Here is a 15,802-nt window from a genome sequence, read left to right on the forward strand (position 1 = left end):
TGGTGGACCGACAAATGCAAGCGAAAACATGTTGAGGTCTGCTCGTAAAAAAATTTTTAATCGAGGGACTGCTCGTTAACCGAAGTTAAGAATCTAATGGGAGGTAACTCGTTAACCGAAATCTCATTAACCGAGGCGCTCGTTAACCGAAATCTCATTAACCGAGGCGCTCGTTAACCGAGGGATCACTGTATGTCATTTGCGAGGGAAACATCATACGAGAAAAGTGTCTCAGAATTGTCTAAACTATTGATTGCAAAGATAAAATTCCAAAGATTCTATCATTTCATGTTTGTGTGAAAGTACAGTAAAATGGTTACAGTCCAACTCGGCCCATTGCCAACTTGGCGCACATCCAACTCGGACAACTTAAGTTAACGAACTCGGACTAAAAAGTAAAAGTTTACATATTTTTACATGAATGATAAAAGTACAATAATAAAAGGCAGCATAGATTGTAAGGGGGGTGGGGATTGATTTGTTATAATTTATCTTTTCATTCTCTCTTATTAAGATACGGTTGAGATAATCTGATCACGAGATCTGAGGTTGACATTCCACAACAATGCACCCACAGAAAGCGACCTCACATTACCAAGAGACCTGGCGACACCCTCACAAAATATGACGGTTGAGGATGACCTGATCACGAGATCCGAGGTTGACGAGTTACTTAATGCACAAAGGCAGAACATACCATACAGAAAACTCGGATCAAATAACAATGACCCCAAATGGATAAATAATTATTTAAAGAATATTACTGGCCAAAGAAAGGCCAGTTGGATTAATTAACCCTGGGTGACGTTCCAGAACGTCCAACTAGCGCGCCCCAGGTAACGTTCCAGAACGTCCGACTAGAGCGCCCCAAGTAACGTCCGCCTATTTTCCCGCCTTTTTTTATTATTATTATTTTTGGAAATGTTGTTTTTTCTTTTAACCCCACGTGGGGGGTACTGTCAGCAGCACCCTAACCCGGGGCTTAAGGGTGACAGAGATAAGAAAAGCAAAGAGGAATAATGAACTGAAGGTAACAAGGGAGGGGAAGTTAAACCCCAAGGGATTCTTTCAAATATATCAAACTAAAACACGAGACAAGATTGGACTAATACCGACGAGCTAACTGAAAACAATGGAGAAATAAACAACAATCTGAACAGGTATTTTTCAACAGTTTTCACCACCCAAAATTTAAACCTGATACCCAAGGCACCAACTATATACAAAGATTGTGAAGAAACTGCATTAAGCGAGATAGTAGTGACGAGTAACGATATTAGTAAGCAAATAGACAAGCTAAAGCCTATAAGTCACCAGGTCCAGATGAGATACAGGTATTTGCCAGAGTATTAAAGGAATGTAAGGAGGAGCTTAGTATGCCCTTAGCAAATTTGTTTAACATGTCATTAAAAACGGGTGTAGTGCCAGAATCCTGGAGGATAGCGAATGTGATACCGATTTTCAAGGGAGATAGATCACAATCCTCTAACAATTGTCCAATCAGTTTAACATCAATTGTAGGCAAATTGCTGTAAGCAATATTTTCAAACCCTATTCGAAATCACCTAGAGAAGCACAAGTTACGAATGTGAATCCTGGCTTATTGATCAAGTTCTACTAATAAACTCATAACATTCGTCCCCCGCATATAATAACTATTTATCTAAAAAAATTTCAGTTCTTTTCTATCTACAATCATAAATCACCTGTGGTGGGCAGTGTATGAAGGAGGAAGAATATTGCAGGGTAAAACATGGTGAAAAACTGATCATATAACACTAATGATGTCTCTACGTGCATTCTACACGAAGAAATTAATTACTTACCATATATATTCAACCGAATAGTCTGCCATGCCAGTGAGTGTTGTCGTCTGCTCTTTGCTTGTTTAGGCTCTGACCAAGCAGGTCACTCAGTTCAAGTCTACTCTCACATCAACAAAAAAATTAAAATTTTACCTTGCTGCTCCAAACAAGTTGCTTTTATTGGTACTAGATTTCAAAGTATTTTTTTTTAATATGCCAGGGGGTCCAACCCCGAGCTAGGAAGTTAGGTTTCTTTGGTTGGCTGGGTAAGGTTAGAAATATTTATTTGGTTGGTTAGGTTAAGATAGGTTCTATTAAGTTCTGTGCATTGTCGTATCATTTTATTACTTACTATCATCCGAAGAACATCTGTGGAAATCGAACAATGCATTCTGGCACTAGCCATATGCTCCAGGATTACCACATTTCATATCAAGGAACACTTTCAACAACTGCTATATTACATATATATTATTGTTAGATAGGATGGGTGTATAATTGTTAGCGTTCAAGAAGAAAAATTTCATTAAAATATTACCAAAACTGAAAATCCTCGCCATTTTTTTTTAATTTCTTAAGGTAAAAAGGTTATCTTAGAGATTGGTGAGGTCTGTTCTTCATGCCCATATATTGTTAAGTAGCGTTTATTTTTTAAAAATTCATTTTTTAACATATTTCCACAAACTACAAGTCTCCACTATAATATTAAAATGACAATCCGGCTTTTTTATAATTGTTTTCTATCAATTTCGCTCTCGACAGGAGCTGCCAACCAGCCTACTGCAGACTCCTTATTTTCTTATGTTCTTATTACCCAAAAATTTTCTAACGGCAGATGGTGGTTAATTCGGGCCCTGACCCAAAGTATTTCACTCCTTAATTACAAATAATCAAACATGGATATACTTACAATTCCATGTTAAGAGAATTAGCTGCATACTTACACATTTAAGAATAATATTTTCCACCGCTTCCTCCTCCATCGTTTAAATTTGTGAGTAACACGATAATAACAGGAACCTCTCCACCAGTCTTAGCTCACAAGTCACACTTCTTCTTTGTCTTCTTTTATTTTAGCTGTAGGTTACACCCCATGTTTCATCACCTAGTGTCTCAGTGAGTGGTGGACCAGGGAACAATTTCAAACTTGGTGTAAACAACGACTCCACTGCAGGGAATTGTGGGAGACATAGAGTATTTATTATGGAAATCTTTTATTAATAACTCCTATCGATTCTCTAAATTCAAAATGGTGAATCTTTTATTCAGTTAAAATTTTCATTTAATTTATTAAAATATAAAAACGCTGAACTATAGCTAAAAATAAAATGTTTTTATCTCCGTTTTAACTTTAATGATTTGTGTGGGATGTGATCCTGTGATTTAAACATTTAAAGGTTAATGTTTAAATTTTTAACAGATATTTGGGAGACGGAGACATACTGTGCTATTTATATATATTTTTTCGCAAAGGATATATATAGAACAGTATCTCCCCGTCGCCCAAATATCTGTTAAAAATTTAAACATTAACATATATATAGCCTATATATATATATATATATATATATATATATATATATATATATATATATATATATATATATATATATATATATATATATATATATATATGACGAAGCTAAGGTGCTCCGTTGTTTCCATTTTCCGTGTGATTTTATCAAGATATATATATATATATATATATATATATATATATATATATATATATATATATATATATATATATATATGTATGTATGTATTAAATACTAAACAACTCCTGACTTATGTACTGCACAGCCCTGTAAATATATTCGATGCATATTATATCATTATGTCTAAATCAAATGTAAGTCTGTATATTTTCAGCCACCGGCTGCAACTCTATTAATAAACCGTTTATTATTATTATTATTGTTATTATTATTATTATGTATTTATGTATGTATGTTGTGGGGTTCGGGATGTTTGGTTCACACTCAGGATGGAACGGAGAAAGGAAACTCACAATGTGCTCTCTATATACATGTTGTATTGGGTGTACAATGCAGCTTGGTGCTGGGAAGGCAGCATGGTTACAAGCGTGATGTAAAGAGAGCTGGTTGGTGAGGATGCTCACAGGAGGACCAGCTTGTGGGTCGCCAAGCTCTCCTGCGTGAGCGAGGACCACCAGGCAGGAGGAGGAGGAGGAGGTGTTGCTGGCTGGTTGGTGTAGGTAGAAAGAGGGCAGGTCACCACGAGGTCAGGTCTTAAATAGCGGGGGGTAGGCGTGGCTTAGTAGTTGACCCCCGCTCCGTGATGTATGGCGGCGCTGGTTGACCTAGACCACGAGGCATACACTGGGGAATTGGTGGGGTCGGCTACTCAGCGACAAACAGCGTTTGTAGGGAGAAACTATCATAATGTATATATATATATATATATATATATATATATATATATATATATATATATATATATATATATCTTGATAAAATCACACGGGAAAATGGAAACAACGGAGTACCTTAGCTTTCGTCTTTATTCAAGACTGTAGTGGAATTCTCCCCTACAAACGCTGTTTGTCGCTGCCTAGCCGACCCCACCAATTCCCCAGTGTATGCCTCGTGGTCTAGGTCAACCAGCGCCGCCATACACCACGGAGCGGGGGTCAACTGCTAAGCCACGCCTACCCCCGCTATTTAAGACCTGACCTCGTGGTGATCTGTCTCTCTCTCTACCTACACCAACCTTCCAGCAACACCTCCGCCTGCCTGGCGGTCCTCTCTCTCGCTGGCGAGTATGGCGACCCACAAGCTGTCCTTCTCTGAGCGTCCTCACCAACCAGCTCTCTCTACATCACGCTTGTAACCATGCTGCCTTCCCAGCACCAAGCTGCATTGTACATCCAATACAACATGTATATAGAGAGCACATTGTGAGTTTCCTTTCTCCATCCCATCCTGAGTGTGAATCAAACAATCTCATACCCCACAAATGGTGACTCCCGGAGATTCGCACTCACACAGGATGGAGGAGAAACTGATCACGCTCCCAGTCTTCCAGCAACATGGAAGACTGGCGTATCCACCCAGAAGCAGCTCTCATCGGCTCTACAGCTACTGTCTCTACACCGCAGGTTAGACACCCTAGAGCAGCTCTGCTACTCTAAGTAGACAGTCGCTCCTCTTCCGACCCCAGCACACCCGTCCTGCCTCAGACGCCGACCCCGGCCCAGCAGTAACCCCTGCCGCCCCTGACGCGGCCACTGTTCCTGAATGCGGACCCACACCCCTCTTTTCTCCCTCAGGTACTCCCTGCTAATGTCCTGCACCCTGCTGCTGTCGTGGACCCAGCTGCTGTCACGAGCCCTCATCCGCTTCTGCTGACGCAGCCCCTGCTCCTGACCCAGGCCTACACACCCCAGCAGGCGCATCTGACGACTCTGTACCTGCCATGAGGGAAGCACAACATTCATCGCCTCCACACACCCTTATTCTCCCTCTCTACTCCCACAGATATTGTGTATCTAGACAGTTGTCCCCAGCGACCGGCTCATCCACGCCATCGCCGTTGTCTCACATGAGGCACGCACCGCCCGTTCTGCCTCACATGTGCTATGCAACCCTGCAGACAACAAGTCTCCTACACAGCCTGGAGGGAAGGGGGAGTATTGTAGTGGAATTCTCCCCTACAAACGCTGTTTGTCGCTGCCTAGCCGACCCCACCAATTCCCCAGTGTATGCCCCGTGGTCTAGGTCAACCAGCGCCGCCATACATCACGGAGCGGGGGTCAACTGCTAAGCCACGCCTACCCCCGCTATTTAAGACCTGACCTCGTGGTGATCTGTCTCTCTTTCTACCTACACCAACCAGCCAGCAACACCTCCGCCTGCCTGGCGGTCCTCTCTCCCACTGGCGAGCATGGCGACCCACAAGCTGTCCTTCTCTGAGCGTCCTCACCAACCAGCTCTCCCTACATCACGCTTGTAACCATGCTGCCTTCCCAGCACCAAGCTGCATTGTACATCCAATACAACATGTATATAGAGAGCACATTGTGAGTTTCCTTTCTCCATCCCATCCTGAGTGTGAACCAAACATCTCATACCCCACAGCCGGGTCACCTGACCATCTGGCCTGACCACCAACCGTTGTGTGCTATTTAAAGATTAGTAGGGTCATTACCTAATACCTGACCATTGTGGACCTGGTCTCACCCTCCTCTGTATATATGCACCTTGGTTTGTATTTCTCTCTCTAGTCTGTACTCACCCCTGAAGATGTGAATTACACGAAAGCACATGGGAACTTCGTGTTTTCTTCTTTCCTTGTGGTTATCAGCATATATATATATATATATATATATATATATATATATATATATATATGCTGATAACCACAAGGAAAGAAGAAAACACGAAGTTCCCAAGAGCTTTCGTGTAATTCACATCTTCAGGGGTGAGTACAGACTAAGGAGAAGTACAAAACAAGGTGTATATATACAGAGGAGGGTGAGATCAGGTCCACAATGGTCAGGTATTAGGTAATGACCTACTAATCTTTAAAAAGCACCGCAACGGTCGGTAGGTAGTCAGGTCAGAGGGTAAGGTGACCCAACCTTTTCACCTGGTTACAAACTGGACAATTTTGTAATTAAGAAGATTTTTAACCACGAAAGACTAATTAGAAAGGTAGAAGCACATGGCATCAAAGGTAACATCCTTAAATGGATTAGGGCGTGGTTACAGGACAGGAAACAGTGTAGCGTACTGTATGTGGCCAGTTGTCAATTCTCTTTGTATGGGCACACAAACGTACGTACATGTAGATATCTCACACTCAGGAATGAGGTAGAATAGAAACTCACAATGCGCTTTCTGTATATATATTGTTGTACAGCGCAGTGCTTAGGAGTGACTAGGTGAGGAGAAACTTGCTCAGAGGTCCCGTAGGGTGAGGAGGTTTCTGAGGAAGCTGAGTGGTGAGGAGCTGTGAGAGATGTTGCTGGTCCAGTAGTCGAGTGTAGAATGGTCTCCCTGGCCAGGCATGACCGTATTTATACAATTTACGAGGATCAGGATTTAGGGTGAGCATAGCGAGAAGACCAATCACAGCGGCTTAAGCGTAAGGTGTGAAACGCTCTGATCCTGAACCAGAGGTTGAAGGTCGAGACTAGGTCGGCGATCGTACCCCTACGTCCTCTGCATAGACCTTAGTCTCTCGGCGTAGCTGGCTGTACGCTGATTGGCTGGTAGGCGCACGGCCGGAGCTCAGTTGGGAGTTGTAGGGGAGAGGAGCCACTACAACAGCGAGTGAGCATTAACGGCACTAAGTCCCATTGGAGCAACGTCACAAGTGGAGTTCCCCAAGGCTCAGTACTTGGACCATTATTATTTATTATATACATAAACGACATAGATATCTGCATAGACAGCAAAATAAGTAAATTTGCTGATGACACTAAAATAGGACGTGTTATCAAATCTGACGAGGACTCGGCAAAACTACAGGAAGATCTAAACAAATTTTTCGAATGGTCTGAAAAATGGCAGATGAAATTCAATGTCGACAAATGTAAAGTACTCAGTATAGGAGATGTAAACAGGGAACCAGATACCAGATGAACAACGATGCCATAGAGAAATCCGACTGCTAGAGAGATTTAGGAGTAATGATAAGTAGGAACCTTAAGCCAAGTAAACAATGTGTTTTTGCTCGTAACAAGGCTAATAAAGTACTTGGGTTCATACAAAGGAGTGTTAGTTACAAGACTAGCGAGGTCATCCTAAAACTGTATCTTGCGCTTGTGAGACCACACCTGGATTACGCAGTTCAGTTCTGGTCACCGTATTACAGAATGGATATAGAATCATTGGAAAGAATTCAGAGGAGAATGATAAGACTAATCCCGGGCATTAGGAACCTTGAGTATAGAGACAGGTTAAAGCATCTTGACCTAATTCTCGAGAGACGAGAGCGAGGGCTAATTTAATAGAGGTGTATAATGGAAGCCAGGGCTAAACAAAGGACATTACAAAGGTACTCTAAACCATTCACCAAACGCCAAGACAAGGCAAGGAGGTGTCAACAAAGGCTGTATGAGACTGCTCCTTAAAATTCGTATTTCTGACGAATTCAGCGCGTCTACCAATCCCAGCCTGTGCAAACAACTATAGTAAGACCCAGTTATCAGCACAGTGGCATATATTTTTTGTTACTTTTGGACTTTGTCATATTTTTGGGATAAAACATCTGGTCCTACCACCCGATCCCTCTGAGCAAAGTTTTTCAAGTTTGCGCATGCGCAATGTGATAGTGTGACGTAGCAGTGACGTCATTACCACTCCACCTGACTGCAGTGTTGCCAACGTGCCCTATGCCCGCTGTTAAACGCTCCCGTTCGTTGGAAACGGCGGCAGTAGGTGACAGTGATGCTGACGACTTTCTTCTTGAAGACACGTCAAAGAAGAAGCAGAAGCCTCAGAAGTCAGGGTCTCCAGCAGGGGCCACGGCTCCCCCTTGCACCCCTTCTGGGGCTGTAGAGGGTGGACTCCTCCTGTCATCGGGGTCCCCAAGTGAGCCTACATGTGGCTCAATGACCGACCCTCCGCCGACGATGGACATAGGGGATTCCCTTTGTCTCCCTGCCCCGTCGCGCCTTCGTCGTCTCGCCTTCCCTTGGGACTTGCCTCTGAGCACACGGACGACCTGGTTCTTCCGTCACTGCTCTCCACTTCAGGACTCAACACTTCGCCTCCGCCGAGGTCCCACAGCCGTGATAGTCACCACACAAATGGACGAGACGGTACGCCTGCTCACTCAGGTGGGCTTTCCTGCTCCCCAGGGGGAGGTGATGCTGAAGTTCACCATCATCACCCCAGAAACTCGTCGTACCAAGGTAATGGTTCGCCACGTACCCTGGGAGATCCCTATCGACGATCTTCGCCCTCTTCTCCCACAACTACTGGACATGGAACGCCGCATCAACCCGGTCTCCAAACGTCCATCCAACGAACTCATCGGCTGGTGGGTGGGCCCCCTCCCTCCGAAGGTGAATGTAGGACCAATTCACAACTGTCCTCTCGACCGATTTATCGGAACCCCGAAAATCTGTGGTCGTTGCCAATCGTGGAAACACCGCACCTGGGAGTGCACGAGGATGGTCGCCTGCGGTTTCTGTGCAGGTCCTCACGACACAGTGGAATGCAAATCGAAAATTCAGAACAAAATCCCAGTTATTCCACGGTGCGTCAATTGCCATGGCAGTCACCACGCCTGGAATGCCAATTGCCCACAGCGTCCTGGCACTCGCCCGGGGAAAACTTACCTTGTACCACCGCCCTCGTCTCTGACGAAGCCCCTGTCAACCAAACCTCAATCCTATCCACCACCGCCTCTTCCATCCACCAAGGATTTCCCATTGATCTCCTCTCCTCTACCACCCCCTCCATCACCCCTACCACCCATCCTTTCTCCCCTCCCTCCCTCTCCCTACCGTTCTTGGAACAAGGTCGTTGCCGGCCCTGCCACACAGTCACCACCATCTCCTGCCCACCCGGACCCCCGCTGTCTCTCACCAGCACCACCACCTCTTACTCAACTGAACCCTCACCGTCCCTCTCCGTCGCTACCACCACCACATGCCCAGTCGGGCCCTCGGCAATCCTTGCCGCACCTCCAACTCCTGTACAGGTACACCAAGTTGGTTCTATGGAAACAATCACTCTCCGTCTGGATCGCCACTCCAAGCAAATCAACCTTCTCTCAGCCCAACTCGGCTTGTTTGTGAAAACAATTGCGACATTGCAGAAGCAACAACAACTCATTCTGGACACCCTGACCCAACAGGGGCGCACTTTGCAAGCCCTGATGACCCGCCTCCTTCCATCTCCCGAGATGGAGGATCCATCCCTCGCTCTCCCACTCCTCCCTCTCCATTTCTCTCAACAGAATTTGGTACCTCCTCTGGAGCCCTGTCTAGCCCCTCCGACTCATCTCACACCGGAGGCCGTTCCCTCCTCTTCTTACAATGGAACATCCAGGGACTTAGACCTCGCCGGACAGACCTCGCCCAGTTTGTGCTCTCCCATCAAGTAGATGTTGCTCTACTTCAGGAAACCATCACAGACGATGTTACTCCACTCCGCCTCTCTGGCTATTCTGTTTACACCCTGCCTCGGTACCGTGGGCAGGCTCGTGGCCTCCTCACCCTTGTGCGTAACACCATTCCATCTGTTCGTCTCCCTTCACCTGACTCACATGGACCCCCGTCTGAATTACTTTCTGTCTCCCTTACTCTTGGTGACCGGACCCTTCGTGTAGTCAATGTTCATTTCAAGAGTGATTCTCTGGACCCCCAGGTTCTTCACGACCTCCATGATGGGGTTCCCACTATTGTTCTTGGCGACTTTAATGCCCGCCATCCCACTCTTACTCCGGATCATCCCACTCCATGTACCCTTAATGGATCACATCTCTCACAGTTTCTTAATGGGGATGATGATGTTCGCTTTCTTTGTCCTGACGATCCTACTCGCCTCCCCCATAGTTTCCTTGATGTTGGCTTACTATTGAACGGTCATACTTCCTTTCATCCTACCGTCTGCACCGAGCCTGCTCTGTATAGTGACCATCTTGCCGTTACTACCCATCTCAGGCTCTCTTTCTCTGCCCCGACATCAACTCCTTATCGATCCCCTCGCCTTCGTCTCACACAAGATGCTGTTCCTCCCTTTACCCAATACCTTTCTACCTGGGCGGATTCCTATGTTGTCCCTCAGTCCCTTGACTCTTACAGCGCTGATTTTGTTGATGCCGTGTATGACTCTGTCAATCGCGCTACCCCTCCACGCCCTCCCCGTCACCCCAGAAGTGCCACCAACTACTGGTATCGTATCCCTGCCATGAGACATCTCCGGCAGGTAACCCGTGATCTCCACTCTGCCATACGGAGGTCTCGGTCTCCAGAGGACTGGGAAGACTTCAAAAATTGGTGCTCCTTTGCAACTCAGGAGCGCCGTCGGATACGTGAGGCGGACTGGCTATCCTTCACGGGATCTCTATCGTTCCAGTCGTCACCCTCTTATGTATGGAATCGGATTAATGCTATACGGGGTACTCGACGGAGGCCTCCTCCCCACCCTGACCCCGCCTCCCTTGCCTGCTCTTTAATGGAGGACTGGGCACGAGCTTCCTCCCCTGAGGCACTTCCAGATCCAATGCAGGAGGCAGTGCAGGCCCGCATCGATGCGTCTGAGCCTGTTGTTCGTGCTGCTCTTACCTCCCCTGCCCCCACTGATCATCCCATCACACAGTTCGAGCTTGACAGTGCTCGTCGCTCTAGAAAAGACACCTCTCCTGGGGATGATCAGATAACCTACTCCGTCCTCAACGCCTGTACTAATATTCCTAACGGCCCCTTGCTTGCTCTCTACAATATGTCTTATGAACATGGGGTTCTCCCGTCCAACTGGAAAAATGCCACTATTATCCCCATCCCTAAGCCGGGAGATCCTGGGAAATATCGACCCATTAGTCTTACCTCCTGTGTTTGCAAGATGATGGAGAGGATACTCCATCGTCGCCTTCTTCACACCATAGGCGGCTTCCACAACTCCCTCAATGGTTTCATTCAACATCGCAGCACAGCACACTCCATTGCTTCCTTTTATTGCAATCAGACTGCCCGCGTCTCCGTCTTCCTTGATATCAAGGGAGCCTTTGATACGGCTCAGCCTGCCCTCATTTTAGCTGAACTTGCACGGTTAGGGGTTAAAGGGAGACTTCTACAATGGATCGCCTCTTACCTCACTGGACGTCAGGCCCGGGTTCGCGTTGAAGGCTCTATGTCTCCTGTTCAAGAAATGAACCTCGGCACCCCTCAAGGTGGAGTCCTGAGTCCCACCTTGTTTAACACTCTCATGCACTCCATTGCATCACTCCCGTGGCCGACAGAAGTTGTCCACTCAGGATATGCCGACGATGTCCTCCTCCAAGCCCCTGACTACCTCAGCATGCAGGAAGCCCTTGATCTGGTCTCCAGAGAGTGTGATTCACTTGGTTTCCTTCTTTCAACTGCGAAAACAAAAGCCATGTGGCACGGTCGTGTTGTACCTCCACCCCTTTTCTTATCAGGAACGCCCTTGGACTGGGTTAATGAGACAAAATACCTGGGTGTGTATGTAACTCGCACACGTTGTCAGATCCCTGAAGTCCGCTATCTTCGAGACATATGTTTTCGGCGTCTCGCTCCCCTCTCTACCATGTGCAGGGGTTCCCTTGGTGCCAGCATCCCTGTACTTCTCACCATGTACAAGTCTTTTGTCCGTTCCTGTGTCGACTACGCCGCCCCTGCCCTCGTCAACATTAGTCGGACTGCTGTCAACCGTCTCGAAGTTATCCAGAGGAAAGCTGCTCGTATCATCCTTGGGGCTCCTCAGTGGACACGCTCTACTTCTCTATATACCGAACTTGGTCTTTCCCCCTTACAGGATCGTGTCCAGGAGTTTTACCTAAAAACTGCCGTTTCCATTCTACGGGATCCTCGGGGCAACTATGTCCAAACCAACTTGACTACTGCTGTCCGAGACCGACCTCCATCTAGAAGACAGTGGCGAGGGTCACTCATCCGAGCCCTTCAGGAACACGACCTCCTGCCTGATATTGTTGTCACCCCTGCTGTTGGTTCGTCTCCTTCTCCCTGGCTGGATTTTCAACCTGAAGTGATTGCCCTCGGTGGACCGCTCCCGAAATCCCAGGTGAACCCTGTTATTCTCTGCAAATACCACCTCTCCAGGATCGCTCACTGGTCCCCAGGTAGGGTCGTCCTCTACACTGATGGTTCTGTTGACCCCGCTACAGGTAGGGCCGGGGCTGGTGTCTACATCTCCCGTCCTCATGCCCCTGAGCCTATCAAACTGTCTCTCAGAGTTTCTGACGGGGCATCCTCCACTCAGGCTGAACTAATAGCCCTCCTTGCTGCCCTTCTCGCTGAGGAAGAAGCAGATGGTTTCTGCCCCTTGCTTGTCTGCTGCGATTCCAGGTCTGCTCTCGACGGGATCGCATTTGGATCTGGGGAAAATAAGGACCTCATCCTCCGAATACGAGGGTTAACATCCACACTTCAGGATGAAGGCCGTCCTGTGACATTCCTATGGATACCTAGTCATGTCGGTATCTTGGGGAATGAGGCAGCAGATGACCTTGCCAAGACTGGCTGCAACAAGGCCACACCTGACTACGTTGTTCCTCGAACACTCTTTCAGATTAGGACCCAAATCCGCCGCAAACAGAGAGAAGCTCGGGAAGCAGCCATCCCCCTGGACTCCCCGCCCACATGGTACGATGTCCTCCGTAAACTTCCTGACTTCTCGTACGTCTACGGGAAAGGGTCGCGGAAGGGGGACGTGATTGCTGCCCGTATCATCATTGGGTATGACTTTGCTTGGGAGATTGGTATCCCCACATCCCCTGAGCAACGCTCTTGTGCGTTATGCAGAAGACCCGACAGCCGCACCCTTATCCACTACCTCCTAAGATGTCCCCACACACAACGCTTCCGTGACGCCTGCTGGACCACCACTCCACGACCCCCTGACGGAGACACGATGATCCTCCCAATACTGGCCAGATATTTTGTAAATAATATTAATTATGTGTTAAAGGAACATCCTTCCTTCCTTAGGCTTTAGTAAGCCCCTTTATAATATTTATACTGTATATACTTTTCACACTTGCCAGATGATTCTGGTGTCATTGTACAGGGGTACCTAGTGACAGCACTAGGATCCCGCTTCCTCTATCAAGGAATAAACAATTGAAATTGAAATTGAAATTGAACTATCAACCAGGAGCAAACTCGTAACAATGGTTTTAAATTAGACAAATTTAGATTTAGGTGTGAAATAGGTAAACACTGGTTTGGAAACAGAGTAGTGGATGAATGGAACAAGTTACCAAATATCATCATTAACTCGAATACGCTGAATAGCTTCAAACATAGGTTGGATGCTTATATGAGCAATAGGGGTTGGGTGTAAACGGGACTGCCCAGTATGGGCCAATAGGCCCGCTGCAGTTTCCTCCATTCTTATGTTCTTATGCACTGGCTCCTGAATGTATCTGAACCTGCTCCAGTGCTTGTCAAGTCTGGTTTTGAAAAAGCTCACACTCAGTGCTCTTCGAGATGCTTATACACCTCAGATAGGTCTACCCTTGTCCGTCTGTAGTAGAAGCTAGGCAATTGCAGGCACTCTAATCTCTCTAGGTAGCTGAGGTGCCGAAGTGCCGGCACCAGTCAACTGATAGACTCAAGCATAACTCGGGGGCCAGACAGTAACAGTACTCCAGGCGGGGAAGCATCTCACTCTTGAAGATCGTTACAAGGGATGGACCATCTAGGTATCTGAACGACCTTCTTATAGGACCTAATAATTTAGTTGCTTGGTTCACCTTCTCACAATGGCCCGAGAACTTCAGTTCATTGTCAACATTCACATGAAGGACATTTCGCATTCATTCTCAATAAATGCAGTTTCTTTATCCCGTTGGGACACATGATAAGCCTCCTTACCGTTGGTGCGACCCAGGTGCAGCGTCTTACATTTCGTGACATTAAATCTTAGTAGCCATTTCTTCGACCATTCTTAAAGCTTACAGAGATCTTTCTGCAACTTTTCACAGTCTGCTTGGTTCTTAATTTCCCTAAATAACTTGGCATCGTCCACAAACATTTGTATGGAGGATTGTACAGCTTCTGGCATGTCATTAATAAGCAAACACACAACATGAGACCCAATACACTGCCCTGTGGTACCTCGCTTGTCACGGGTACATATGTTGATTTCGTGCCATTAATCATCACACACTGCTTGCGATCATAGAGGAAGTCTCCGATCCACGCTAGGACACTCCCTCTAATCCCGTCCCCTTCCAGTTTAATTTTCAGCCTTTAATGAGGTACGCTGTCGAAAGCCTTGGCAAAATCTAGTTATGTATTGTCGATATTGCCACCCTGTTGCACCCTGGCATAAAACCATGTTGGTAATCCTTTACAAGGTTGTTTCATAGTAGATGTTCCATCATGGCATCTCTTATAATGCCCTGAAGTGCTTTATACACTATGCTGGTCAGGCTCACTGGTCTATAATTATTCATGGAGTGTCAATCGCCCTTTTTGAAAATAGGACTCACATTGACAATTTATTTCTCATAACCTCTTCTGAGAACACAATGTAGGTCAGCGCTGTGTTGAACCATGTCCCCAAAAGCAGGAAGATTGTTCTCATCCTCCATTGTGAACTCTGAGGAAAAGAAACTGTTCAATGCCTCCGCTTTGTCCTGGTCAGAATCTGCGTAACTACCATCTTCAAGCCTCAGGTTCGAAGTAGGTAGCTAGTTTCTCAGACATTCTGGAGCATGAATTTGCATTTTCTTCTAATTGTTTATGTCTCACATGTGATGATCTTGCTGAGTTTGTGACCTTGGCTCAACAGCCATGATTGTCTACTTTACAGGATAAAAGGTTAGCTTTAGGTTCCATTTCTAATCCAACTCTTGGCCCTGGTATTGCCATAATATGCTTTTATGTTTTTTTTTGATAAAGATCTCATGTTTATCTCAGGTAAACTAAAAAGATGAACATGTGTACCTATATACACTTTGTTCTCTTGCTGAAACATGTTGGTAGTTTTGTATTGACAAAGAATGATACTCATCCACTTTTCAAAGGCAGTTGTTTATCATAGGGACTAGCTCTGCACTTCAATCATTCCTTGAACCATCTGAAATCTACACACTTATGGTAAGTTGAATAAAATTCACTGCTAGTACATATCTTGTTTACAAAGTTGTACACAATCATGTTCAAACACATACAGATGCTAGTCATTACTATATCCCCCTCTGTGGGTACCCGGTATAGTGAATGACCCAAAAATACAGTATTGCACTATATAGTTCGAATAATCATATAGATGTCATCATAATGTATCGGGTCAAAATCAAACTCAAAG

The 15,802-nt window shown here is 45.9% G+C and overlaps 1 protein-coding gene across 2 annotated transcripts in view; it reads right to left on the reverse strand.

The window, feature by feature from the left end:
- The window catches only part of LOC121878126 (thyroid receptor-interacting protein 11-like), an 89,404-nt gene extending 86,440 nt beyond the window's left edge, over positions 1 to 2,964 (reverse strand). For both annotated transcript variants that reach the window (XM_042384128.1, XM_042384127.1), the window contains exon 1: positions 2,750 to 2,964. In XM_042384128.1, the coding sequence (XP_042240062.1) occupies positions 2,750 to 2,788 (39 nt within the window). In that variant the 5' untranslated portion in view covers positions 2,789 to 2,964. The remainder of the gene's footprint in view (positions 1 to 2,749) is intronic.
- Positions 2,965 to 15,802: the final 12,838 nt, after the last annotated feature.

This window comes from Homarus americanus, unplaced genomic scaffold (genome assembly GCF_018991925.1).
Source record: "Homarus americanus isolate GMGI-L3 unplaced genomic scaffold, GMGI_Hamer_2.0 scaffold45562, whole genome shotgun sequence".
NCBI lineage: Eukaryota > Metazoa > Arthropoda > Malacostraca > Decapoda > Nephropidae > Homarus > Homarus americanus.